This window comes from Squalius cephalus (assembly GCF_949319135.1).
Source record: "Squalius cephalus genome assembly, chromosome: 5".
In the NCBI taxonomy this organism is placed as follows: domain Eukaryota; kingdom Metazoa; phylum Chordata; class Actinopteri; order Cypriniformes; family Leuciscidae; genus Squalius; species Squalius cephalus.
In genome coordinates, this window is record NC_137126.1 from 24,238,324 (window position 1) to 24,266,135 (window position 27,812).

The 27,812-nt window shown below is 36.4% G+C and overlaps 1 protein-coding gene across 4 annotated transcripts; it reads left to right on the top strand.

The window, feature by feature from the left end:
• On the top strand, positions 1 to 25,892 carry LOC307158563 (disabled homolog 2). Of its 4 annotated transcripts, none has more exons than XM_079871258.1 (14): positions 1 to 387; positions 9,569 to 9,777; positions 15,598 to 15,743; positions 17,236 to 17,334; positions 17,450 to 17,581; positions 17,804 to 17,887; positions 18,443 to 18,466; positions 18,557 to 18,589; positions 19,031 to 19,093; positions 20,996 to 21,607; positions 22,435 to 22,582; positions 23,592 to 24,092; positions 24,892 to 24,971; positions 25,083 to 25,892. In XM_079871258.1, exons 2-14 carry the CDS (start codon positions 9,696 to 9,698, stop codon positions 25,149 to 25,151), a joined length of 2,073 nt encoding a protein of 690 aa, XP_079727384.1. In that variant the 5' UTR covers positions 1 to 387; positions 9,569 to 9,695; the 3' UTR covers positions 25,152 to 25,892. The 4 variants fall into 4 exon arrangements, with proteins under 4 accessions (XP_079727384.1, XP_079727385.1, XP_079727387.1 ...); XM_079871259.1 differs by having other exon boundaries at positions 80 to 391; XM_079871261.1 differs by having other exon boundaries at positions 80 to 391; positions 23,595 to 24,092.
• Positions 25,893 to 27,812: the final 1,920 nt, after the last annotated feature.

Here is a 27,812-nt window from a genome sequence, read left to right on the forward strand (position 1 = left end):
AGGGGGAAAAATGTGCACAGGCTAGCGAAATGCAAGAAATCAGTGCCCACAATAAAAACAGCCAGCGAGAGCGCATTCGAAACATTTGGATTACACGATCATGTGTTGTGTGATGCTGTAAGACGCAGTGAATTTGAGGAGAACCGTCGTCTGGTTTTCAGAGGGTTAAATTTCCCTTTGAGGGGGAGTTACTGAATCTGCAGCAACATCAGAGCGCATTCCTCAGAGCTGCCAACATCCCGGGAATAAGACCTTCACCGTCAACATCTCAGAGCCACATCCCGGGAATATACCGCAGTACCGGACACGCGTCGTCTCTGTTGTCAAGCCGCGTTTTCTCTGCTGGTTCGGAGTATGCGAGCTCCAGGATCCGCTCAATGTCTTAATGTAGGTGAGCATATAACGTTGTCCTTAAATGAATTAGTAGCCTAATGTGTAAGAAAACCTGGCGATTTTTGCCAGCTTTCGATATGGATCTCGTGCTTTAAACTAACGAGTAAACGGGAGAGAAAAATAAGCCGGGGTTTTATTTTAAATATTTATTTATATTAATATGATCTGTTTCCATTCACTGCAGCATGAGCTTTGTTACTGTCTAAAATCCTCATACTGTCTTTCGCAATGCCGTCTTATGTGCTATATTTAAAGAATTCCCACTAAACACTGAAAACATTATCACAGTAACGCGTGCTACTGCTTTAGCACAGACAAATGTGACATTCTAACGCTTATTTTACCGTTGAGTCGTCGATACATTCATGAATAATCAAACATTTACATGTCTTACAGAAATGTGAAATGTATATCTCATTATAATGTCCTTATCAAATCTATCCCAGATCTTTTTCTGTTTGCCAATTGAACCTGTTGATTTTAAATGATTCCCTTAAAAAAACAAAACAAACAAAAAAAAAACCTTGAAAATAGGTTGATATGACATTGATGTTGGCTGCTGGTCTGACCTAAATTCACAAATGTTTGCATTCACCAACAGTGACCACATCCGTTAGCAAACATCTTTATATTGACACCACACTCAAAGGCATTTGTCAGGTGTACATTAGGCTACCAAGATCATCTAAAATGACATAAAGTGATACATGCAACAGCATAATCAGTATTTTTTAAGGATTGCATACAAGTTTGAAGACACCTAGGACTACTCAAAGCTCCTTGTCTTAAAGTTCAAACTAAGACATTTCTAAGATTTTGTATTTCTGAAACTTCACTTTTTAGACTTCCCAGCAGAATCACAGGCCTGATTTTAATAAGGGCCTCATATGACCTTAAATAGTGCTCATTAGTTGTTACAAACAAGATTTTGGATTGCTGTGCTGTTTTGAGCGGCACAAGCTTTGGTGACTCTTACGTTTGGTTGCAGCTATGATCTCAGTTAAAGGGAATGCATGTCATTATGTCCTGGTTGATCTAAATGGCAGGGACTTGGAAAAGCTAAGCCTTGAAGCGTGAGTGGCATTACAGTAAGAGTTATAAGAGGACATGCTCATTTTCAGTATAACTTTAACTGTACTCGGTCATTGTGATTTTGCCAAGTAAGGCATGTTCCTGGATCAGCATATTTTCTTGATCCTGGAACAACATTCTTGTCCAAAAACGTAGTCCTAACCCTATCCCTGCCCTTAAACCTAAACCAAGCCATAACTTATCCCTAAAATCAGAGTGGAATAATATGTGAATAACACTGATGTAGAAGCACCTAACCCTGGTTGTAAGCCTAAGCTTGACATAAACTGTAAACTTGTCTCTCAATCTGATTGGTAGATTGGAATGTTCCAGGATCAACAAAGATGTTGATCCAGGAAAATGTTGTACTGAAATCACATTCACCAGTTACTTTCTATTCCCTGTATGCCATTTTCATCCCCTTTTGCTTCACCATCCCCCATAGTTTTTTTGTAGGAGGAAATACCACAGTAAATATGTTCCTCTTCCTCTCACAAAGCTGGAAACGTCGAGGGAAAATGTAACCCTTTTTTAGTGAGCTCACTTTCATGTAGTAAAAAATAAAAACCTATTTGAAACATTGAAAGAAAATGTCTTTGTTCCTCACATTGGACATGGACAGATGCTTTCAATCATATTGAAAACAGCAAATGTGTTTTTACTTAAGAAAGTGTAAATTACTTTACCACGGACAAGGAGCCAACACTGTGTTCAACTGTTTTAAAATGTGAATTACCATTTAAAAATGATGCTGGGTATGACTCACGTCAAGACATTCTTCTTTCTCCTGTTGGTACAATGTGTGCTGTTTATTGGAACCAGATGTTGGCACTCAACGTAGTTTCTCTTCTGTCTCTCATTCTGAACTCTTCAAATGCTGTCCAGCACCTTTCCTCCTCCCTCTCTCTTCATAAAAAGAACAACATATTTCAGTGGAGAATGTAGTCCAAAAAAGAGAGAAACAAAGGCAACTCTCCATCACTTTGGACCTTTATGAGACTCTTCTCCACTAACTCTGCTGTCTTTTCTTGCCTCTGTGACTTTTTATTAGACAAAAGGGACAGTTATTGTATTTCATTGTAGACATATATAGGTCAGTAGAGAAGTCATGGCTGCTCTTTTATGTGTAGAATGGTATTTCACTGTGTTGGCCACATGCTGAGGTAAGTGACCTTTGCCCCAAGTGTTTGTTTGTACTGCACTTTCCCCCCTCCTAAAAAAAGGAATGACTTTGGAATTTTTTCTTTATACCAGTAAAGAAAGAAAATGTGCTTTAGGGCCACACGTGGAAGCCTTTGCTTTTCAACATTATCTGCTAGGATAACACTTGACCTCCACACACTTAAAGGGATAGTTCTCCTGAAATCGGAAATTCTGTTATCATTTACTCACCCTGATGTTGTTCCAAACCAGCATGACTTTCTTCTATGGAACACATCTTTCCTGGATAGGATTTTCAAATGCACATACCTTTTTAATGAGAGTCTGATAAATCTGGTGCAAATTTCTGCATGGAACGCAAGTGAGTCAACATTTATACAACATTTATACTGACACTGTCCAGGCTTTGACCCATGACAGGACAAACACTCTTGCCCATCTTGTTCAGGACAGAAACTTTGGAAATCATTAAGTCATTGTGCTGCAGAACCATTAAGACATTTAGCCTTTACTGAAGCGCTTCATTTTGGCTTTTCTAGAAACCACTATTTACAGTATAGTTTCACAAATGACATCATTTAATCCTCATTAAGAGTACTGTGTCCAAGGTTTGTGTATAAAACACAGTTATTTAGTCTATTCATTTAGTAGGTCTTGAGCAATCTCGTGGCTTACTGCACCGTTTGTCCTCATTTCATTCCCTTAAACATAATTTCAGCAAAGGCTAGATCGAACAGCTTACAGTACATAATGGCCTCCTACAATTACTGAGTGAAAACTGGATTTACATTTGCTTAGTGCTCTATAAAAAGTTTGTTGTGTCACTAGATGAACCCAGTTATGGTGTTATGGTGTTATGGGTTAGGCAGTGTTTGTACACCAGACATTTTAATGCCTCTTTTGTTCCAGAACACATGAACGACCACACAAGCAGAGAGCTAAAATTATGGTTTACTGTGCTTCTGAAATGTTTTTACTTATATAAAAAAAACTCTACTTATCATGGGACCTCATGCTGAGATGATTAATAATATAATAATTTCCTGTGAGGTAAGATTGCGTTACCTAAATATCATTGGATAGGCCTAACACTTTAACAGTGGGTTTGGTCTCCTTCTGTTAAAAGGAAGGATTCAGATGTTAAATCTGAATTTTCAATATCATAACTCCAGTCTTCAGTGTCACATGATCCTTCAGAAATCATTCTAATATGATGATTTGGTGCTCAAGAAACATTTATCTTAGTATCTTTCTTGAAGTGATACATATTTTTTCAGGAGTCTTTGATGAATGGAAAGTTCAAAAGAACAGCATTTATGTTTAATATAAATAACTTTATAAATGTCTCTACTGTCATTTTGGTCAACTTGCTTTGAATTTTTGATGTAATAGTTTCTTCTTTTTGAAAAGTGGTTGTAATTTCTTCTTCTGAGGCTGCGTACTGTGTTCCTTGCCCTCATTTTGTTTGATTATGTGTCTTGGATGATGGATTGTGTGTTTGCTGTGCAAAGCCAGCCTGTGAGTGCAGCACTATGAAAAGAGATGCCCATACTTGTCATCGGTTGCCATGGGAACCATCACAATCCAAAGCCATAAGGGTCATACAATAATTGGCTAGCCACATGTTGCATTTGAATTGCAAAATGTTACATGAATCAATATCAGTATCACCTTAGCCTCCTTTTCTATGGCCGGCTTCTGCTCTGATCCCCATCCTCAGGCAGTTCATTATCCTCAGAAAGAGTCTTAAACGCAGAGGTGTTCTGGCCATTAAATGCATGGTTCGGTCCTGCATGTGGCACGAGTACAATCAGGCCTTTGTTCCTGGTTCCCCTATGTGTTCCTTCTAGTTATCCAGTGTCCTGTTGACATCTGACAACACACCCCTGGAGATTTTGTCTGTCCAGTGTGTTTACCTCAGATTCTTGGCATTGAGCTGGGGAGGATATGTCTTCTTGGCTTTCTTTTCTTTCTTTTTTTTTTTCATGTGGATATTTACACATACTCCATAGCTTATGTTAAGTGACAGCCTTGGGGCCAGGAATAGGGAAGAGGAAAGATGGTGTTTATATACCCGTTCTTAGTCCTCTCTGGCTGCTGAACCAAGTATTGAAGACCCGCTGAGATGCCAGGCAGGAGAAAATGGAGACTAAGAGGGCTTCTCAGGCCGGCAAGAAAGTGCAAATATTGATGTTTTCCATGCGCTTTGACCGGGAAGCACTGAAGTCAGAGTGTGGCAAATATTTTAAAGGTACAATACCCCATATATGTACAAATAACGGCAACTTATGCATCAAATGGTGACAGTATGGTTGGTCAGAATATACAGTTCACTGAGTTTTATTGGCCAGCAGAAGAGCATGAATTGTCTGTTTAGATGAAGCTATCCAGTTCAATACCTGATGCCATGTAGTCATTGTAAAAAAAAAAAAAAAAAAAATGATGAATTTACACCACAGTTTATGGAGTGATTATGGATAATGTGTTTTTGTGATTGAATTTGTCACATTTGTTTTTCAGATGTGTCACATTAGGAGGTTTTGCTTATGCAGTCCTCTTTCTAGCATTAACTAAACACCCCGCTAGTGTGAGGTCTGTGGGATGTTATTTTGAACAACTAACTCCTGCAGATGTTTACATTTTTTTCACTCATGCTTCCTGTATTTCTGTACCTTGGACAAGTTCCAAAAATGTGCTGCAACTTTTACTTTTTAAAGCTTTTCACATTGTGCGGTTTATTAAAGCAATAAGACGTTGTACTTTCCAATGATTTTGTATTATATATTATGGCTACAAATAAATACTCATATGAGTAATTATACCTTGAATAAACATCATACACTGTTCGATGGTTTGGGGCCAGTAGGATTTTTTTTTATAAGGAATTAATACTTTTATTTAGCAAGAATGCATTAAATTGATCAAAAGTGACTGGAAAGTCCTTTTACATGTAAGATTTATTTTTCAAATAAATAAACAAAAAATTATCATATTTTCAACATTGATTACAATAATAAGAAATGTTTCTTAAGCAGCAAATCCGCATATTAGAATGATTTCTGAAGGATCATGTGACACTGAAGACTGGAGTAATGATGCTGAAAATTCAGCTTTACCATTACAGGAATTAAATACATGTTCAAATATATTCAAATTGGAAACAATTATTTTAAATTGTAAACGTTTTCCACAATATTACTGCTTTTACGGTGTTTTTGATCAACTAAATGCAGCCTTGATGACTTCTTTCAAAAGCATCCTACTGACCCCAAACTTTGAATGTTAGTGAAGTTACCTGGCCAAACTGTAAGCTGTTTGCTATTACCGCAATGTAGCCACTTGCTACTTAAATGGAATCTGCAGTGTGCATTTATAGTCACACCACAGCCGCTTTAAACGCAGTGCATCCAGCCAGATTTAAGAGTCATAACTGTGTTTACTACAATGAACCCTTGCGTGTTGTTTGGTAGGATACACCATGTCAGAATCTCAAAAGTTTCTGTAACTGTTCACCTTTGAACACCTAAATTAATTCATTATTGAATGGTTTAGAAATCCTTCCAGGAATAAAGTGCTCGTAAAATGGTAATGGTATAAGATAGTGGCATTTTGAAGATATCTTTCTACTTGTACTCCTAATACACTGTAAAAAATAATCCTGTTAAAAAACGGTAAACTACTGGCAGCTGTGGTTGCCAGCATCATACCATAAAAATACGGCGTGTTACTGTTTAAACATGCAGTTAAATTACAGTTTTATACTGTAGCTGACAAAACAATATTTAGCTGTTAATTTCAAAAACAGTAACATACCGTATTTTTACGGTATGATGCTGGCATCCACAGCTGCCAGTAGTTTACCATTTTTTAACAGGATTATTTTTTACAGTGTATATGTATGTTTGAAACTATATAAACGTCTGGGCATACAGTAAATGTGTATGTGAGCTATTCACACAGTCTGGTATCTAAAATATAATTTAGATGTGCTCGCTGACAGTGTGGTAGATGTACGCACATAATATATGTTTTCTTTCGTCTCCTGGTGTAGACTTAATAGGATAAGCTTGTCAGCTAGATACCAAGACTTTACTCCTGACTAGAACATCTTAATACCTCACCGGCATGACACATTCTTCCTCTGGTTCCATCCTTCCTTTTTGCCTGGAAGGGAAGTCACATGTCTATAAAGGACACTGCATTTGTGGATATTTTGTGCCAAGGTTGCTCTGTCTACCGTGAGTTGCCAACAGCTGTCATTCAGGGAAGAGCAGCTGGTACTCTTTGCTCTTATAATAGAATCTGCTCACTAGCTATAGATGACCAGCAGAAGTCTGGGGTCACATGTGGGTCGCCAGTGTGAGAGGTGAAGCTGATTATGGGTTAAGAACTATTTATGTCTGGTGAGACACAAAAGCATACCATTTTGAGTTGGGCTAGATAACAACTTTGACTAGAGGAAAAAATAATATAGCGTATTTCAAAACCTGTGAATTTACTTGGTCTTTGATTCTATTATTTACATATTATTATAGTCTTCTTTATTAATATTTTGAATTAGCTTTTAGTTTTAGTTTAATTTATTTTTTATTTCAGTTTTAGTTTTACTTCGTTTTAATTCCAGTTAGTAATTTTAGTGCTTCAACTTAATCTCATTTCAGTTATTTACCAAAGCAACATTTCTAATTTTCATTTAGTTGAAGTTTTCAATCTAATATTTATATTTATTTTAATTTTTTTTAAATTAGCAAACATGTTTTTAATAGTTTTTCTTTTGTTTTTAGTTAATGATAATAACCTTCTAAGTTGTTTTGCAATTACATAACATAATTGCAACATTGTATTGAATGTTCTACAGGAAGGCTATTTCACGGAAAGTGTATGTATTTATAGGCAGCTCGAGTCTGTGAGTTGATGAGGGTAAATATTTTCATGTAAGAGTGACTTTGATTTTTTTTTTTTTTATTGAAAACAAATGTACAAAAATAGCCTGTCTGTGGTATGAAGAAGGTGGAGAATGAATAGATCCCAGATGGAAGGGAAGCTGTGACTTCCTGTCTTTGGGTGCAGGGCGGTATAATTGCAATGCAGAGACAGCGGGAGATAGAAGCTAAGGGTACTGTGGTCCTATAATAGATATGCCAAGAAAGGACAGGTTCGAGAAAGCAAAAATGTCTCAGTGACCTATCATCTCTGATAAGTCTGAGCCAGTTATCTGTATTAACTCAAAACATGAATGTCACGTGGGTTGTTAAAGGCAGCTAGTGGCGAGTATTTATGGCTGAACAATGTCACCACAGAAAAATGCTCCAGAGTTCAGGATGTTTATTCAGCTTATGTTTAAGCACAGCCACTTTGTATTCCTTGTGGACTTCAGTCCACTGAGATAAAACTAGTTAGCACATTATTACAAAAGTTAACCAGCGTTAGAGAGCAAGCGATCACCTTGCGCTAAACAGTGTTCACCAACATCTGACATGCTAATGCTTGTCTCAGCACTCCGGACTGTGACTAATATGTGTGTCCATATGCGGTTTCATCAGATATCATATAGTTAGAGCGTGCAGTGTTTTTTAATAAGTCAGCCAAAAAGGTTCATGACTCAAGCTCGCTAAAGAATTAGAGGCTTGAATCAGACTCAGTCCTTGAATCATTCTGAGCCACTAATGAGTTCACAACTGACTCTCTTACTAAACCTCAAGTCATTTTTCAGTTATGTACAATTCAAAATGAACTGGGAATCGTTACTGTGATGTGTATTTTAGGTCCATGAGACTCACATTAGTTTATTGACTAGGTAATTGTTCATATGAGAACGTGGAAGTTAAGAAGATACATGCTCACAACAGAGTTTTGTTTAAATAAATTGTAGGGTTAATTTTTAACAAGAAGCGGAAATATTTTACAAAAAGTATTGATTTTTTTTATTAATGTTTAATATATGTGGTCCAAACGTAAGGTTGAATTGACTTTAAGTTAAACTTTGTTGGAGTGACATTTTGGAAACATAATACACAAAACAGCTTTTTTTCTGCGGACAAGCAGAAAAATTATTACAAAACAGTGATATATATAGGCTACATAATCATTGTAATGTAATAACTAAAAAGTAATTTGTTCCTAAATGCTTCATATGCTGTCATATCGATCGATTAATCGCGATTAATTGCATCCAACATAAAAGTTTGTTTATAAATATACCAATATGTATATATATATACATTAGGGCTGTCAAACGATTAATCGCGATTAATCGCATCCAAAATAAAAGTTTGTGTTTACATAATATATGTGTGTGTATGGAGTATAATTATTTTCTATATATAAATACACACACATGCATATATATTTAAGAAAAATGTGTTATTTATATATAAAATATTTATATACAATATAAATTATATATAATATAAATATATATACACAGTATATACATGCAAATATTTCTTAAATATATACATGCATGTGTGTGTATTTATATATAGAAAATAATTATACACCGTACACACACATATATTATGTAAAAACAAAATTTTATTTTGGATGCGATTAATCGTTTGACAGCCCTAATATATATATATATATATATATACAGTGTATATACAATATATATATATATATATATATATATATATATATATATATATATATATATATATATATATATATATACAGTATATACAGTATATATATATATGTGCACACACACACACACACACATATAGTTACATATATTATATAAACACAAACTTTTATGTTAGATACGATTAATCGATTTGATAGCACATAATATACTGTATTATTGTCTGGAGTCCTGTTGCCTACACAAAAATCTGCTAAATAATGCTACAATGGCTTTATTTTCCTTTGATATGTACATTTGTAAACCTCTACTAAATCTGTTTCCTGTTTTGCTTTCTCTCTCTGTCTCCTTCCTATCCAGTGCAGGCACTGTTGATCATGGTCCACTGCTGAGTCAAGCTGTGGTGCACACACTGCAGAGAGGAGAGCAAGAGGGCTTCAACTGATCCTGTCTTCACATTTGTTTTGAACAAGGCTGGCCTTCAAACATGTCTGCAGAAGTGGAAACCAGCACACCCCCCGTCGAGCAGGCACCTTTTAAGACACCCTCCAAAAAAGAAAAGAAGAAGGGTATGTGACAGTGACACTTTTCACACGTCAATATCTTAGTTTTTGTTTAGTATACAGGCCAGACCTTGGGTGATTCAAGTGGTTTAAATACTTTTAGACCCCTTTTTTCAAGCATAGCTTTGGCAATGATTGTTTGACAGGCTGCAATCATTTTACGTTTTACTTAATTAGTGGTTTCTCAGTAAAAGCCTCTATTATGAGAGAAAATGCAATGGATTGTTTAAAGAAAGTACAAAAACTGAGTAGACATCTTTGCTGACCTACTTGTGTCTACTAGCACATCATTAGTGGTATAGTGAGTATCCCACTGAGATTTGCTGTGAGTTTTTAGCGGTGTGTAATGTGAGTGTGAGTTGCTCCTAGCGTCCACGTCTCCAGAGCACCTACAAAAACCAAGCTTGGTCCATTACAAACATGTAATGAACCTATTCTGAGGTAAAACTAAACCCTCATAAGAGTTTTGAAACTTAAATACATCTATTGTGCTTGCCACCTCCCCAGATGAAAAGGCAGTTTGTTTAGAGATTTGATCTCAGAATTTACATGAAGTTATGCACTGGTTAAGAAAACCATTTTGTGATTACATCCATGATTTATGCTTCAGTCTGGAATCCAAAGGGTTTGCCATATTTTTCTCGGACTGTACAGTTGGAATCAGACAAAAATGATTTAATAGTTATGTCTTAACCTAAATTCATCACTTTATCAGTAAATGTGTGCTTTCCTTGGAATGTTTCAGGCATTAATCTGTGTTGTGGAATGTTGAGCATGGGTGGGCTTTTATTAGTTTCATAGGATATTACTTTAAGCCTTCTGGCTTTTTAATATTGTAATACATTTATATTTTTTGACTTCTTCATCTAGGGATATTTACAGATGTGCAACTTATTTATTTATTTGAATATATTACCTTCTCTCTTTCTCCCCTACTTTTCCTCTGTCTATAGAGATACATTGTGTTTGTTTGCAACCTAATTGCACTGTCTAACTGCAAAGCTGACCCAATAGTAGCATTATGATTGTGTTGTCATGTATATGACCCAGTGATTACATCTGACAAATGTAAATGGTAAAAAATAAGGCACTGTTTCTTCTCAAGAGGACAGTTTGAGTTCATCAAGTTCCTTGACATGTCGTGTAGCGCAGTGCAAAGTTGGCGAACAGCCACCTGCAGAAACCTAAAATCCTCCGTCCAGAGCTCCAGGGGCCTCTTTGACCCAATATTTCTCTGGATTTATTTTTCTAAGCTGGAACCTGGTGCACAGTGGTATTGTTTGTCTTGCCTAGCTCATTCATACCAACAGAGCACACTAGTGATGGATTCCATTACAGTTCTGTTGCTGTTTCCACAATACCTTCCAGCTGCGACGGCAAGACACTCTCCAACATGTGTATTTATGAGCCTTTTCCACAGGCATGAAAACAAGCAAGATGATTCCCACAGTCTCACGTGGAATAGCCAGCAGTGATTTGGGCAATGAGGTGCATCTGGGGTTGAAGGAGGTTTCATAGTCATGTGTTGGACATAGAAACAAAAATATATTGGTGCAACATCACATTTGATCTTTCAGCCACATTGTTATTGCAGGTCATGTATAGCCCCATTTTTCTTTCATTTCTTTAACTTTTTTTTATAGATGAATGTGTTTTTGGCTTACCTTAATGATCAGGCTCATTTGTGAGCAATAGGGAATATTTTTCTCCACATACCCCATACCTCATGAGTTTTTACTTCCAGACCAACAAAAATCACTTGTCATCTTGATTAAGATCTTAATAGTTATAGGTAAGCCTATAAATTACTGTGTTAGTGCTTAAACTTACAACTATGGATGCACCTGTATTAAAATGATGTCCGATAGTGGTAAGGCGATAATTGATTTTGTGTTATGGCCAATATTAACATTTTATTTACATCTTATCTAAATAAATAAAAAATAAAATGCTTAAAACTTTTACATGCTACAAGTGAATTTAGACATCACAACATTATAATGTACAGTATGATAAATAAAAATGGAAATATTTTAAAATGTGATAAAGATTACATATAAAGTCAGCATGAAATTAAAATTCACCCTATTTTCTATTTTATTTTGAACGATTCATCCGTGCATGTTTCATTGTTTTACTTTTTTAAAACAATGTTTTATTTTTTACTCATAATGTTTCAGCAAAATGTCATAATTCATCTTGCAGTGAAACAACAGACTTCTCTCTGGTGACGTATGCAGGACTTCTCCAATCAGTCCACTTAAACTTAAATAACCTAAATAACTTTGTGTGGGTTAGATGCGGCACAGTAATATAAATTTTAGATTGCTAATTTATACATTATACATTTATAATTTATACATTTATACATAGATACAATTTTTTTTTTTTTTATCTCAAATATCAGCCAGACCTGTAGATCTTACTTTAAAAATAGGCTAACTCAGTCTATGAATATTCTGTTTATTTTAGCCAATTAAAAAAAACAGACAGAACAAAAAGGTCTACACATGCCATTTAATGAAAACAGTAACTAAACCAAGCACTCATATTTATGGGTATTATATGTTCACGTTGGGAGGGGGTTATAGAGCTGAAACCTCAAGCCTGTAGAGTCCCTGCATGGGATGAATGTCAATGTTGTCCCTCAGCTTGGCCACAGAAGGCATGAGGTCTGGGCCTCGGCCAGACTGTTCTCTCTCAGTCTCTTTTTGTTTCTCTGCGTCTGATTCACTCTCTCTTTCTCCGCCTCTGCCATCTCAGCAGCTCCACTGGCCAAAAGGGGACATCGCCACATAGTCAGCTGAGCTCTGGTTTTGAAGTGAGACACAGGGCAGGCAGACAAAATAAATGGCCAAAAGTCAAGAAGAAAGAAGAAGGATAGTGAGATACCACAGAAGACCCAATGAAGAGCTCATAGAGAAGAGATTGGTTGTTTCCAAGGGAGGAGGAGGACATATATGAACTCTCAAACTAGCAAATAATGTGGCACATATCCAAAACAACACAGTTTTAAGACTAAAACATGGCCAAACAGATATATAAAAAAATGCTCTGGGAGGAACCAATAAAACACAATGATCAGCATATTGTCTTATATGTTTAGTTTCATGTGTTTTTGTTTGGTTCTGTTCTGTTCCTGTTTGCCTGTGTTCTCAATCCTTGTTTGTTTCCGTGGTTTCTGATTACATTACACACCTGTCTTAAGTTTTGTTGATTAGCCTCTTGTATTTAAGCCCTTAGTTCTCCTCTTTGGCTTGCGTTAACATTGTGTTCCTTTGTGTAAAGTTATATGGTTCCTGTTTATTAAAAGTTACTTGATTGTTCGCTCTCTCTCTCTCTCTCTCTCTGGTGGATTATCTACACACACGAACATTGCAGAACGCAATAGCTAGAATAGCTTTTTTTTTCCCCGTTGAAATACAACTATGGACTTACCTGCTGTGCGTCTCCTGTTGCTGGAGCAGGGAGATCGCTCACTTTAGGACCACACAAGGGACTTTTTAGATCTGGTATGCCTCACCTACTATCCGGACCACTTGCTCTGTTTATTTTCCGCATTTGTAGAGTGGGTGCTGGTGAACAACGGATCGGCATTTACCGCCTGCCCTGTTGAGGAGGAGCCAGAGTCCAGTCAGCCACCTCTCACACCCTGCACGGAGCATACACCAGGATCCACCGCAGACACAGAGTCTGAGCCTGCCGCGATGCCAGAGTAGACGCCTGAGCCAATCATTGCCCCAGAGCCCAAGCCCAACGGAAAGTCTGTCCAGGTGTGTGAGCCGGCAACATTGCCCATCCCAGTAGGTGTGCTTGTGGAGTACGAGAGGATGGATTGGAGCCTCACCCATACTTGAGGCCTCCTGCATCTCCGCTGGTCCTGCCCAGTTCCAAGTCTCCTGTGTTTCCAACGATCCCACCCAGCATCCTTCTCCCACCTCCTCTACCAAAGATAGCCAGTCCTTCGACCCCATCTCGACATCTTGGTTCCCTTCAGTTCCTTGGCTCTTCCTCTGTTTACTCCACTCTGCTGCACGGGTCTGCCTCGGGTCTTCCAGTCTCCAGCTCCGCCTTGGCAAATGGATCCCTCAGCTCTGCCTTGGTTGAACAGTCGGCTCCACCTTGGCTCCTCGCCCCCTCGGCTTCACCTGTGACTGTGGTCCTTATGGCTCCACCGGGCTCCCTCATCCCTCTGGCTCTCAGTCCAACTGGCTCTGACTCAGTCATCCAGCACTCTGGCTTCACCTTTGCCACTAGTCACCACGGCTCAAGGACCTACGATGTCGCCCGGTCTCTGTGTCTCCTTGACTCCGCCTGGATCTCCAACTCTCTTGGCTCCACCGCTGGTGGTCGGATCTCTGACTCTTTCCAGGCTTTTACCTTCGTCATCTCCACCGTGATGTAACCATCTGCTGGCTGTCGCCTGTCTCAGACTCATCGTCCTCCTCCCTCCTCTGTTAAACTTTAGAGCGCGAGGACTTGCCTTCCAAAAGAGAAGATACATGTTTAGTTTTGTTTTGGTTCTGTTCTGTTCCTGTTTGCCTGTATTCCTGATACTTGTTTGTTTCCATTATGTTATGCACCTGTCTATAGTTCTGTTGATTAGCCTCCTTTTGTTTTTAAGCCCTTAGATCTCCTCAATGCTTTGTCTTGTGTTAACGTTGTGTTCCTATGTGTAATGTTATATGAATACTGTTTATTAAAAGATACTTGATCATTCGTTCTCTCTCTCTCTCTCTCTGGTGGATAATCTGAAGCACTTTGTGTTCATTTTATTCAGCCTCCTTCAGATCTTTTTGTGCCATTGAGTAATCGCCCATATTTTGAAATACGCTTGGGTAACTTGCTGACATTTCCAGTGATTGAGTAGCATTCAGACTGAGATTCAGAGCTGAAATTCAACTAGAGATAACTCTGTATCTCAGACAGCTGGTACCATCAGTTCCTTCCGAATGGCATCAATCCCAGCGACAGCCGTAATTATGTCTCTGAATCGTTTCTCATTCCTCTAAGAATAAAGGATTTCGTAAATGATTCTGCACTGCACTATTCATTCCCATTTTAGAATGCTTTTGTTTTGAATGACAGCTGCATTTTGTGATGAGCCGCATTTGCCTGCTGTAAACTGTAATCAGTTAATTATATGGAGCAGTATTTTAAAAAGGTTAAATGACAGGGGCTCGTCCTATACTACAGAAAGGACACTTAATTAGTGGTTTCATGTATGAGTGAAGAACTTGCTTTTTCAGCTCTTTTCAAAAGGATAAACCTAGCCAAGAAATCTAAGGCATTTTGTCAGAATTGTTTGATGAAGTTCAAAAGAACTTTATATGATATCATTTTTTTGTAACACTTTTGATCAATTTAATGCATCTTTTCTGAATAAAAGTATTAATTTATTAAACTGTGCCCAAAATTTGGAAGTCTATATTTGTACATATTAAAATATATACACATATATTTTCATTTCCTAAAACTCGACTGAAAAAAGATAATTATGATTATTTACTTTATTAACAGCCCTAATATTTTTATATCTATTTTTATTTTAAATCTTTGGTTGGTAATTACTGGCCTAAAGCCATAAAAAACTTCTTTTTTATATGTTGTCTCAATCTCCCCATAAGCGTTTGTGGTAATTGCAGCAGTGTATATGTTCATGGGAATCTGCGTCACAGCAGTCAATCTATTTTACAAATCTGTTTAATAATAAAGCATTAAATGATTTCTCTTTTGCAACACACTTTAAATTAAATACTTTTAAATCTCACAATATTTCATTTTATGTTTTAGATTCAAATCTCTCTTTTTATCTGCTTTTTTCAGCTGCAAGCCCAGAGAAAACAGATGAGTTCCTCCTTGCCAGGTTCAAAGGTAATGGAGTTCGCTACAAAGCCAAGTTGATCGGTGTAGATGATGTCCCTGAAGCAAGAGGAGATAAAATGAGCCAAGACTCCATGATAAAACTGAAGGTCAGTGAAACGTCAAGCATGTTTGTTTTTTAGTACAGTATATCTTAAAGGGATATTTCACCTCTGGAAAGATGAATGTGTATTTAAATTGGGTCATTTATGTAGTAGAAATGTGAAATTATTTTCGAAGTTGGTGCCTTCTAGACTGAGAAAAGCCAGAAAATTTATTTTGGGCTCATGTGGATGAAAGACAACAACTCCCAGAATGCACTTGTTTTGCTGCCCTACGAGGCCACTCCCAAGCCACGCCTACCGGTTACAGAGGGCGGTATCAGAAGAAATGATACAACTAGGCTACTAGTTGACTTGAAACTGAAAAGATGCCGTTTTATCGTGAGATCCCACCCCCTATGGGGGGGGTTGAAAACATGCGGAACTAGCTCCTACTACTGGCTGTAGTCTCTAGCCTCTGGCCAAAACAGCCTCCGATGACGCAAAATTACGATTTTTGCGTCATCTGAGGTTTTTTTCCAGACACACAGAAATCTCTCGTCTCAGGGGGACATGAGGGAGGGAAGCACGGTCATTCGAAAATACTACCGGGTTTCTACTGATACAAAGCTTAATGCTAATCGGTGAAGTATCCCTTTAAGTGACTTCTAGTAGCCGAAACTAATGGCAGAAACATAGGACAAGATGGATTTATTTGTATTGACTTTTCACAATGCATGTTGTTTCCCAGATAACAAGGAACATTCTCAGAACTTTGGCTAAAGTTCTGGCAATATCATCTCAAAGTTATGAACAAACATAATTCAAGCAAAGTAAATATAACGTTTGTTCACAGTTATGTTGTCTTTAAAATGTTCTCAAAAGTTTTGCACAAAAAAAAGTATTGCTATATATTGTTCATTGAATTTTAGTATTGTAATTGAATGAATATTGTTCTAAAATTCTTTTAATTTTAGTTTATTTTTTACTGCTGCTAATTGTTTCAGAATGATTAGAGAACATTCAAAAGTAACGTCCCCATTACGTTTGCATAATTACAAAATTTAAAAAAAAAAATTCAAACAAACTGGGGGTTTTAAGCATTCAGAGAACATTCAGAGTTAACCTATTTGTAACTTAAAAGTTACCGTAGCAAAATGTTTTAGAACATATTTTTGTTAGCTAGGTTTAAAGCCTTAATATCTCCAGAGAGCAAACTGTGTCAATGAAATATACCCTTAGATTGTTAGATTTGAGGAGAGACATCTCTGCAAGAAAGAGAATAATTGAGTCAACACAATGTTTTCCAGTATTTTTGACATAAATGTTACTGGCGTGAAGTAATTATATTGGCTGTTTTTAGTTTATTCTGATTCAATATTTATGATATTTTAAAAGACAGAAATATCCCTGTTTCCTACACAATTTATTTAGTCCAAAGAAGTCCAAATGGTTTAACAGACATTTATTTGGCAGGACACTGACAACATGCAAGAAGTCAAAATGATTTGTTTTTTATTCTCAGCAAACATTTTTTTGTCTTTTCTCTCTGCGATCACAGGGCAAGGCAGTGGCAGCTCGCTCTGCGGGCAAACACAAGCAGAGAGTCTGGGTGAACATCTCCCTCGCAGGAATTACTGTTACCGATGAGAAAACAGGGGTCTGTCTCTCTCACTCATTCATTATTTATACTGACTAGAATGAACTCTTCAACAGATATACCATTTGATACCCAATATACAGTATTCATTGTTACTTTGTTTTGATTTCTTCAGGCAAAAATACTGGAGCATGCAGTAAATAAGATCTCCTTCATCGCACGGGATGTCACTGACAGCAGAGCGTTTGGCTACGTGTGCGGTGCGGAGGGCCAGCACCAGTTCTTTGCCATTAAAACTGCACAGCAGGTCCAGTGAGATTTTATGGAGCAAAGCTCTTTCCTTCTTCACACACTCATGCCTTAGGCACACACAGACAAACTTGTTCTCTCTTTCTCTGTTACTCATTTCCCAGTGGTGCGTTTTTCTAAATGCATTCCCACAAAAACACATTCCCCCCTGCTCACAAACATTCACTCATAAACCTGCAGGAAAAATGCCTTTTAACACATTGTCTGTGTTTCCACTCAGGCAGAGCCTCTTGTCATTGACCTGAAGGATCTTTTCCAGTTAATCTTCAATATGAAGAAAAAAGAAGTTGAGGGTTCAAAGAAGGTGCGAGACTCCTCAAAAATATTTTTAGATGTATCTAGACTGTATGAGCCAGTGAGAAACTTTTATACTCATACTTCAAGTGTAACTCTTTCAAAATGCAAGAAATTACTGTACCATTCAAAGTTTGGGTTGGGTTTTAAAGAAATTAATACTTTTTTAACTCAGCAAGGATGCTTTAATTGATCACAAGTCACAGTAAAACATTTATAATGTTACAAAACACTACTAATTCAAATGAATGCTGTTCTTTTGAACTTTCTGAAGGATCATGTAACACTGAAGACTGGAGTAATGACTGATGAAAATTCAGCTTTGACATCACAGGAATGAATGGCATTTTAATTATTCTTTTTTGTTCAAATAAATGCAACCTTAGTGAGCAGAAGAGACTTCTTTCAAAAACATTAAAAAAAATGACCAACCCCAAACTTTTGAACGGCAGTGTATGTATATCACCACAAACTAAACTACTCAATCACTCTTGTGTATAGATATAGCTCTTTTTGTCAAATTAGGTACATTTTTATTTCTAATCAGATCTTGTTTTCTCTTCAGGATGAAAATAATAAAGTCATAGAGGTAAGTATTGAGACATTAAATAAACATCTGCTAAATGTTTTATCATTCTATATATTTTGCTTCTAACTTCTGTCAATCTTACCTCAACAGAATGGCAGTGAAGGCTCACACAATGACAGAAAAGTGAGTATGATTTACATTCACCAAATGGTCCTGATATTGTTCCACAACAGTGAAAGAGTTTTGTTAGTGGCCTCCAACCTGAAGGCTCCCAGATGCCAGTAGAGTTGTGTCTCTCTGGCCCAGTTCCTAAAGCCTCCTGCTGGGTTGTCTTCATGTTGTTGTTCACCATTTGCACACTGCACCTAAACTAGTCTCCTTAGGGGGTGAAAGCTAATTAAGTTAGCAGACAGGAAATAACTGAGATGCATCACATAGCAGCTCAGGACATTCTCCCACCACTCCTTTCACTCACAGTCTTTGGAAAAAAAACACAATTCTCCTCATTCTTCAATGCTCATTTCCTCCCATTCATCTGCCCTCAGAATGAATGGCTTTTCTCTTAGGTGTTTTGGTTACTTTGACTCTGTTTGGTGTCAACTTTTTTTTCCAACTCTGTTGCAGGGCGTTGAACAGCTGGACTTGTTTGGAGACATGTCGACCCCACCTGACTTAAACTCTCCCTCGGTAAGACTGTTGGGCAAGAATGAGTCATGCATATTAATGTATAAATATACACATTCAGACTGAATGTGAGACGTTTTCACTCCAATTTTGGTTTGTATTGACGGTGACACTCTATTAACACAAGAAAGATAGACTACCATTATGAATGCTCTTTCCATGGAGTTCTATTATACACCAGCTCATTTACCAGACCAAAGCAACATTATCCAAATGAGACATTACGCCGTTTGAAAGAAACTAGTGGCGTTTAGACAAGTCTTGTATCCTGCTATAGTCCTTGTTTAGTCTCTGGTGCTTGATTGACCTCAAATGAAGAAAATGCTGTCATGGGGAGTAAAAGGCTTGGGCTCAGGCCAACAAAAATAACAAGCACTAAAAACTCAACAAGGCTCAGTTGTTTGAAGACACTGCTCTATAGAATAACTTCACAACTATATGAGGCAGTTTTTTCTCAGTATGATGAATTCTAAGGCCCTTGAAATGGTTAAATATGTTACATGTAAAATACATGAGTTTCCACAAAAAGAATGAATCTTCCCTTATCCAGTCATCTTCTGCTTGCTGTTTACTTTCATGGTTGACTTTTTACAAGTGGTGTTGATGCAGAGTTTGTTCTGTTCTTCTAACTAAACATTGCATTGACTGTGAGAGAACAAGTTCAGGTAATGTGTGCATATACTGTGAAGTTTATTCATTCATTTTTAGCCATCCATTATTCAACCAGTGTTTTGTTGTCAAAAGCATGGTATATTGGGGAAAACACTTAGGGTTGCCAACTTTAGTAGAGTATAAGGGACACCAATGATTTCACCATAATTAGCTAGTAGTAGCTGCCCTCTCTTCTTCCTCATTCTTCCCCCACTGTCAAATGTAGTGTCTGTGTAGCAGTTTCTAATATCAGGGCTCTCAATTTATAACTCACTGTGTTTCACTCTCATGGTTTGCAATTTGTTTTCTATTCTGCTCTGTAGTTTCTATTACATTATCTGCAGACATATAAAAGGTATTACAACAATTACAAAACAGATGAGCTGTCTGATAAAGAGAAGAACAAGCATCAGACAGTAAAGGCCATTAGAAGAACCCTACATATTTAACTAATAGATGGAATAATAAAATAAATAAATGTATATACATACAAAATATACTCTACTCTTTAGTTTTAACATTGGCACTTGTATATACAAAGTTTGGGGTCAGTAAGATTTTTACTTAGTAAGGACACATTGAATTGAACAAAACTGACATTAAAGACATTTATAATGTTACAAAAGATTTCTATTTAAGATAAATTCTGTTCTTTTGAACTTTCTATTCAAAAACTTAATATACTAAATATTAATCTGCACAACTGTTTTCAACATAATCTGAAATGTTTCTTGAGCATCAAATCAGCATATTAGAGTGATTTCTGAAAGATCTGGAGTAGAAGACTGGAGCAATGGCTGCTGAAAAATCTGTGGAAATCTGTTATTTTAATAATATTTCGCAATATTACTGTTTTTACTGTATTTTGATTAAATAAATGCAGCCTTGTTGTGACTTTTTTCCTCTTCAAATCTTGCCAAACCCAAACCTTTGAACGATTGTGTAAAATTGATTCACATGCAAAAAAAAATATTGTTCTTAACGGTGTTGGTACAAGACACTTCCCTTAAAGACAGAACAATCCTGTTTTATACGAGATGGTTGGCAGCCCTACACTTATGTCATGAACGCACATGCTTGCATTTCTGATTGATTAGACTACACAGCATTTACATGGAACAAGTTTATTGTACTTCATGCATGACTTCATCTATACACCACTTAAATAAGCATTCATGTATTATTGACATCAGCTTATTATTTATTTATTCTTCTCTTTCTGTTTCTCTCCCAATCCTCCAAATCTTCCTTCAGGAGTCTGAGAACATCCTGTTGATGGATCTGTCCACTGAGATAGACAGCAATCAGAACTGTGTTAAAGGAAACCCCTTCACCTCATCTTCTATCCCCAGAGCCCCGTCCAGCCTCTCGCCTGAGAACCCCTTCTCTTCTCAGCTCAACTTCTTCCCCACCCCAATCCATGACCCGTTCAGTGATGACCCATTTTCAAGCGACGACCAATCAATCAGGGAATACCCTGCCACAGAAAACCACAGCACTAATAACTTGTTCAATGGTGGCCCTAAGAATGGTGACTCAGACTACTTGGGCCAGCAGTTCGACCAACTCTCCAACAGGACAGTCATCCAGGCTCTCAGTAATGGCCACTGGCCTTTAGATGGCAGAGCTGCAGAAGCCACTAGCTGGACTCAGAATACTGTCCCAGTTCAAGAGCAGAACGGACATGGGAAAGTGACCCCTAATCCGTTTGTCGTAGATTCAGAGAAGATGCAGCCAGTGCAGAATGGAGTGAAGCATGAGAATGGAGGCATGGGAGAGCTATCTGTCAATCAAACCAAGGATTCGGTTATTATAAGCCCTCCACCACTCAATATGAAAGCCGGAAGGGGCAGGAGGAGTGTAAAGGTAAGGTTACATTAATGATTGTATTTTGATAATTAGATGGCCTCTTTCACATTCTACTTTTTATATCTACTAATTTATATCTAACACCACTTCATGATCTGGTAATGTTGTTTACCTCAATTTTTAATGCTTCAGTGACTTGTACTTGTAAGGTAAGGATTGATTTGTTAATGTCTTTCCAATCACATTATGTATATATATATATATATTTGAAAAAGAGTCTCTTATGTTCATCAAGGCTGCATTTATTTGATCAAAATACAGTAAAAAATACTATATACAGTAAAATATTATTACAATTTAAAATAACTGTTTTCTATTTTCATATATTTTAAAATGTCATTTATTCCTGTGATGTCAAAGCTGAATATTCAGCATCATTACTCCAGTCTTCAGTGACACATGATCCTTCAGAAATCATTCTAATATGCTGATTTGCTGCTCAAGAAACATTTCTTATCAAGCAGCACAACTTTTTCAACATTTATAATAACACAACATTTATTTTTCCCTAGAATTATTTGATGAATAGAAAGGTGTAAGAACAGCATTTATTTAAATATAAATCTGTGTAACATTATAAATGTCTTTACTGTCACTTTTGATCAATGTAATGTGTCCTTGCTGAATAAAAGTATTCATTTCTTTAAAAAGAAACATACAAATAAAAAATGTACAGACCCCAAACTTTTTAACGGTAGTGTGTGTATTTTTTTTACTTTACAATTTATTAAGCTTGTTTTAGCCTGTTCTGTTCTGTTTTTTGTTTGTTTTTATTTAACCTGGTTGGACTCTTTTTTATGATCATTTTTTATTCTCTTTTATAGTCCCCTTCAAATGAAAAACCTGAGATGGATCTATTTGTTTCACCAAATCAATCAGAATCACCACCTCCTCAACCCGAGAACTGCCCACTCAACTCTGTCAGTTTGTTCAGCAGGAGCCCTTCCTCCACTGACGCACTCACAGTTCTTGGTAAGACACTCGAGACAGTAAATAAATAACTTGACATTTGTGAGTTTCCAATAAAATACTTTTTCAAAATGTCAGTGATTTTTATTCAAATGAAAGTTTAGAATAAGTGTTCTTTTATTTATATATTCCTGTAGCTCAAACAGTAGAGCATGGTGCTAGCAATGCCGAAGGTCATGGGTTTGATTCCCAGGGAATACAGGAACTGATAAAATGTGTATCTTGAATACAGTGCAGGTCACTTGGCAAAGAAAAGAAAGTTTAAGGTTAATTAGTGTCAAGCAAACAATGGAACGGCTGTCCTGTGGGTAGTGCAGTTCCAGTCTCAAAACTTTTGTGATGTTACCTTTATACAGTATATTATAAATATAGAGCTTAATGAATTGCATTTCATCTACACTTCCTTTCAAAAGTTTGGGTTGGTAAGAATGTTTTTGATGTTTTGAAAAAGTAAAAAAACAGTAATATTTTAAAATATTATCACAATTTAAAATAACTGTTTTCTATAGCATTATATTTTAAAATGTAATTTATTCCTGTGATGACAAAGCTGAATTTTTAGCAGCCATTACTCCAATCTTCAGTGTCACATGATACTTTCTTCTTATTATCAATGTTGAAAACAGTTATAATGCTTAGTATTTTTGTGGAAACCGTAATGTTTTTTTCAGGATTCTTTGATTATTTTGAAGTTCAAAAGAACAGCATTTATTTGAAATAAAAATCTTTAGTAACATTATAATTGTATTTACTGGCACAATTGAATGCATCCTTAAAGGTATTAAATTCTTTCAAACATTTGAGGGATATTGTACAGTAGAATAATATTCATAGAAAGGGCGGCTGATATGGTGATTACTATTCTGTTTACCACAGTAATTACAAATTTAAATTAAAATAGCTCCAAAGAATTGCATGGTCCGTTTAATAATTGCCCAAAGAAGGAAGACTGAATAAGTGGAGCTTTTTAATATTTAACCTTCTTTTTATCAACTCTATATCTTCTCTAAAGAAGGCTTGTCTCTACAAGCTCCACCTGCAGTTTCCACTCCTGGAGCGGCTCCGTGGAATCAGCCCCTCTCGTCCATCTTCCCCAGCACCACCAGTGCCTCTCAGCCCTTCACTCAAGTACCCGTTTTCTCCACTTCTCCTGGGCCTGCCTGGGGAACTACTCCTGTAGGTTTTGGAACCTCGACCGCAACCCAACAGCTTCCATCATGGACCAACCCCTCAGTCTCCAACGGATCCAATGGATCCTGGACCCATCATACAACCCTGGGGAACCCCTTTCAGACCAGCATATTTCCACCCAGCCTTGTGGCCAATGGACCACAGAGCTCCAGTCCCCCTCCACTGGTTCCACCTCGGGCAGTAGCCACCAAAGAAGCTCCAAAGGTGGACAGTAATGCTTTTGTTGACCTGGATCCTCTAGGAGAAAAGGAGAAGAGAGATGTCAAGGAGATGTTTAAGGATTTCCAGATAGCTAAGCCACCAAACGTGCCAGCAAGGAAAGGTAAGCAGATATTGCTGTATTTGTAATTAAAATCTCACCTGTTTTAACGATTCATTAACACCATCACTGCATCTGCTGTGAGTTTGAGTCGCTTATATCGTGCATTTGGGAACGCAGCGTATGACAGGATCACTTTATTACACATTCGCATAATTTTCAACATTTTTGTGGACATACATTTTTAGCATTTCACCAGATTTGCAACGGGAGCGTTTATAAACCTGTTGTCAACTAAAACCTGTTGCAGTTTTCCAACAAAATAAAAGCTTGAAGATTTAATGTTTGAAAGTGAAAAATTGAGAAAATAAATATTAGTACTGTAACTTGTAGTGTAAAATACAACTATTATTCTAATTATCAAATACATTTTTTTTTTTTCAGTGCAACTTCATTATTACAATAGTAATACATTTATGACTTTTTTTTAAATAATTACAGTCAAAAATAATAATGTGAAAACAATATTATTATATAGAAAATTGATTGAGTTCCTAAAAAAACAGTGTGAACATGATGTGGACTGTGACACTATTACAATTAAAAAGATGTAAATAGATATACTGTAAATAAGTACCTTTACTAAAAAATTAAAAAACACAAAAAAATGTAATATTTTATTTGTTTACCTATGTCATGTGACTATTTGCCAACAACCACAACATGCAAATGTGTTGTTAAATTATTAAAATATTAAATTTTAAATTTTACTTCAAGTAAATATTTTTAGTCAAAAGGTTTCAGCTGAAAAAAAGTTGAATTGGAAACATTTTGACATGACAAATAATTTCTGTCACCGCAGAGCCATTGAAGATTGGAGGTCAGAACCCATTCGACAACTCCTTTGGAAAAGATCTGTTTGGCTCGTCTGTACCTGCAACTGTACGTATATGTGCATCCTTATGAAAAATGTTATCAACAACAACAAACAGAGTTTTTTTTCCCTGAGAACCTCAAGAATATTTACATTTCTTTTCTTCTTTACCTTTACAGAGTGCTCCTCCCATAAAGGCAGTGGGCTTAGATCCTTTCAGAGACCCATTTGGAAACCCATTTGCATGATAGCCGGCCACCTTGATGACTCCATAGGGTCCAAGTATGGATCAAACAAAAATCATTGAACAAGAAATTATGCAAAAACAATTCCATTCCAGATGCTTCTTACAGCTTCATAATGTTTTTGGTTTTGGCAACTGTTTTTTACAGAGCACCATTTTATGTAGCTTTCCCACTAAAGTGCATCCTGTTCAAGAGCAGGTCTCTTAGCTCTGATGTCACAGCCAATGTCTGACAGCCAAATTAAGTGTGTGCAACCCTCCTCCTTTCATAAACCAGAATTGGATCTGCATGGTGGTCGTGGGCAGGCTGAAAATAAACCATCATCAGCTAGTGCTGGTATCCTGTTAAAACATGATTTTCAGTGCAGTTTGTCTCTAAACAACATGGTGAGAGTGGTTTTGTTTTGTGTACTAAAAGCACTCAAAAGCAATTTTGTCATTTTTGCACCAGTAAACAAGGCATTGATGTCTGTTGCAGTATTATTTTGAATTTATATGTTTACTTTTCCACATTTATCAAATGCTTTATAGGGCATGATTGGTCACAAATTTTGACAAATGTTTTTATGAACTGGCATATAAACTGAATAAGATTCCAGATTTTTAAAAAATCCAATCCTTGAAATATAAAAATATAATCCTTGATTATATTACATGTCCAAATACAAACCAACATGATGGACAGCATAGAGACAATGTATATAATATCTGTAGGGATGCTTTGATACGATAACTGTGCAATCAACATCTGATGATCTGATCTGTACTAATCACATGATACATACTGTACTGACCTGTTCATTATAAGAGAGCAACTGACTCTAATCAACCTTTATTTGAACTGAATCCCTTGCGAGACGCTATATATATTTTTTTTTCATGAACTGTATCCAGTGCTGTTATTTGTGAGGTTGTGAGCTTGCTGCATTGACTAATATATACAGTATGTACTGTTGTGAGGTTAAAAGTTCTCTGTTTTTGTTTTGATTTGACATTGTATTGAATGAGTAATCTTTAATTGTGACCACTGGCATGTTGTCAATGGTACTGCAACTATAAACACCTTCAAAAATAATATCTATATCCATAGTGTTGGAGGATGTTGCCTGTATGAATTTTAGGCGATACTTATTAAGCACATTGTTTTGCGTGAAACATGATCATCCAGAATGTTTCAGGTAATACTTGATATAAGTATATTGATGTGTCTGTCTGATTGATGACGTTTTAGTACACTGCTCTTCATTTTTAATGTTTTCCTTTTTGATAGATGAGGATATAATCGTTTTCCACCAGACAAATTAAGTGGGCAAACATATGAAATTGCAAGGCTTAACAGTGTAACGGATATGCATTCATCTCAGTGGATTAATGATTTAAAAAAAAAAAAAAGGAATGCATTTACTATACTGGATGTTGAAGCCTTGTCAGAATGAACTATGTGAAGTATCTATGTGTACATATATAAATATCTGCTCTGTTATGCACTATGCCATCTCTACCTTGGATGTTATAGAACTGAGGTGTTTAAAAAATGTAGTCTCGCTGCAATAAACTGGAATTTTAGTTAGTGAGAATAGATTCAGAATTGTCCTATTTATCTTTTGCAAAGTTTGTATTCAAGTCTGAAAGACCAGTTAGGTCTACTTCACATTAAAGTGACGACTGACTGATTTGAGTCTCACATGTCTCATATATTTCATATATTAAAATTGGGAGAGTCTAATGGTTTATATATTCTATGAATGGGATCCCCTTACAAAAAAATAATAATTCTTCAAGTTCATTTTATGAAGTATTCTTAAGTAAGTAAAGAGTATTTAATATATTTATATGAGTATAATCAAGTATATTTTTTTAAGTATACTCACTGTAGTAAGTATATCAATGTTCTAGTAGTATACTTGTAAGTGTACTATTTCAATATTGCTTTGGACTAAATTGGCCCACTTTTTAGAATAAGAATACATTTATGTGTACTATAAGTTTAACATTAGTAAACTTTAAACACAACTAGTTTTGCACTTAAAGTAGGCTATACTATGTTCCTATTTAGGATTTTTTTTTATACTTGAAATATACCTTTAACTGTACTTTAACTCCTTTAAAAAAAATAACATTTTATTCTAGCTTCATGCCATGCATCTTTTTTTTATCAACACATGAATACGGATTCAGAATGATGATCAAAGCATACATGGAGTAGAATGAGTCCATCAACACCCTCAAAGCTTCAGTCATTTCCCCTTTCATGGGTTCGACATTTCATTCGGTAAAACTAAGCAATTTTGAACTTATATGCTGTTTAATGTTTGATGATCATGTTGTTTACATTTGCATAAGCAATCTGCTATAACTTGTTTCTGCTTCTTATTCATATTTTGATGCAAAGCTCCATCCATACACAGAATTGAATAAACATCCATTAAGCCACTACATCAACACCTCTCATAATGGGAGTGGGGATTTCACCAGCCGGATTGGTTGCCGTCGGATTCTGTTCCCCCCATGTGTCTTACACAGTGAGGCACTAATATTTATCAGACTTATGTTAATTCAGTGGCCCTGATAACCAAGTTGTCAGAGGACTGACTTTTTTTTTTTATCCCATTCTGAGCACTGACATCTTTTCTTTTTTTTTTTTTTTTTTATCCCATTCTGTCCT

Bases quoted from the DNA above. Each gene is read 5' to 3' on its own strand.
- LOC307158563 (XM_079871258.1), top strand. From the start codon at position 9,696: ATGTCTGCAGAAGTGGAAACCAGCACACCCCCCGTCGAGCAGGCACCT. The intron at 18,590-19,030 runs GTGAGTATGATT...ACTCTGTTGCAG, and splicing joins GCTCACACAATGACAGAAAA to GGCGTTGAACAGCTGGACTT. The intron at 19,094-20,995 runs GTAAGACTGTTG...ATCTTCCTTCAG, and splicing joins CTGACTTAAACTCTCCCTCG to GAGTCTGAGAACATCCTGTT.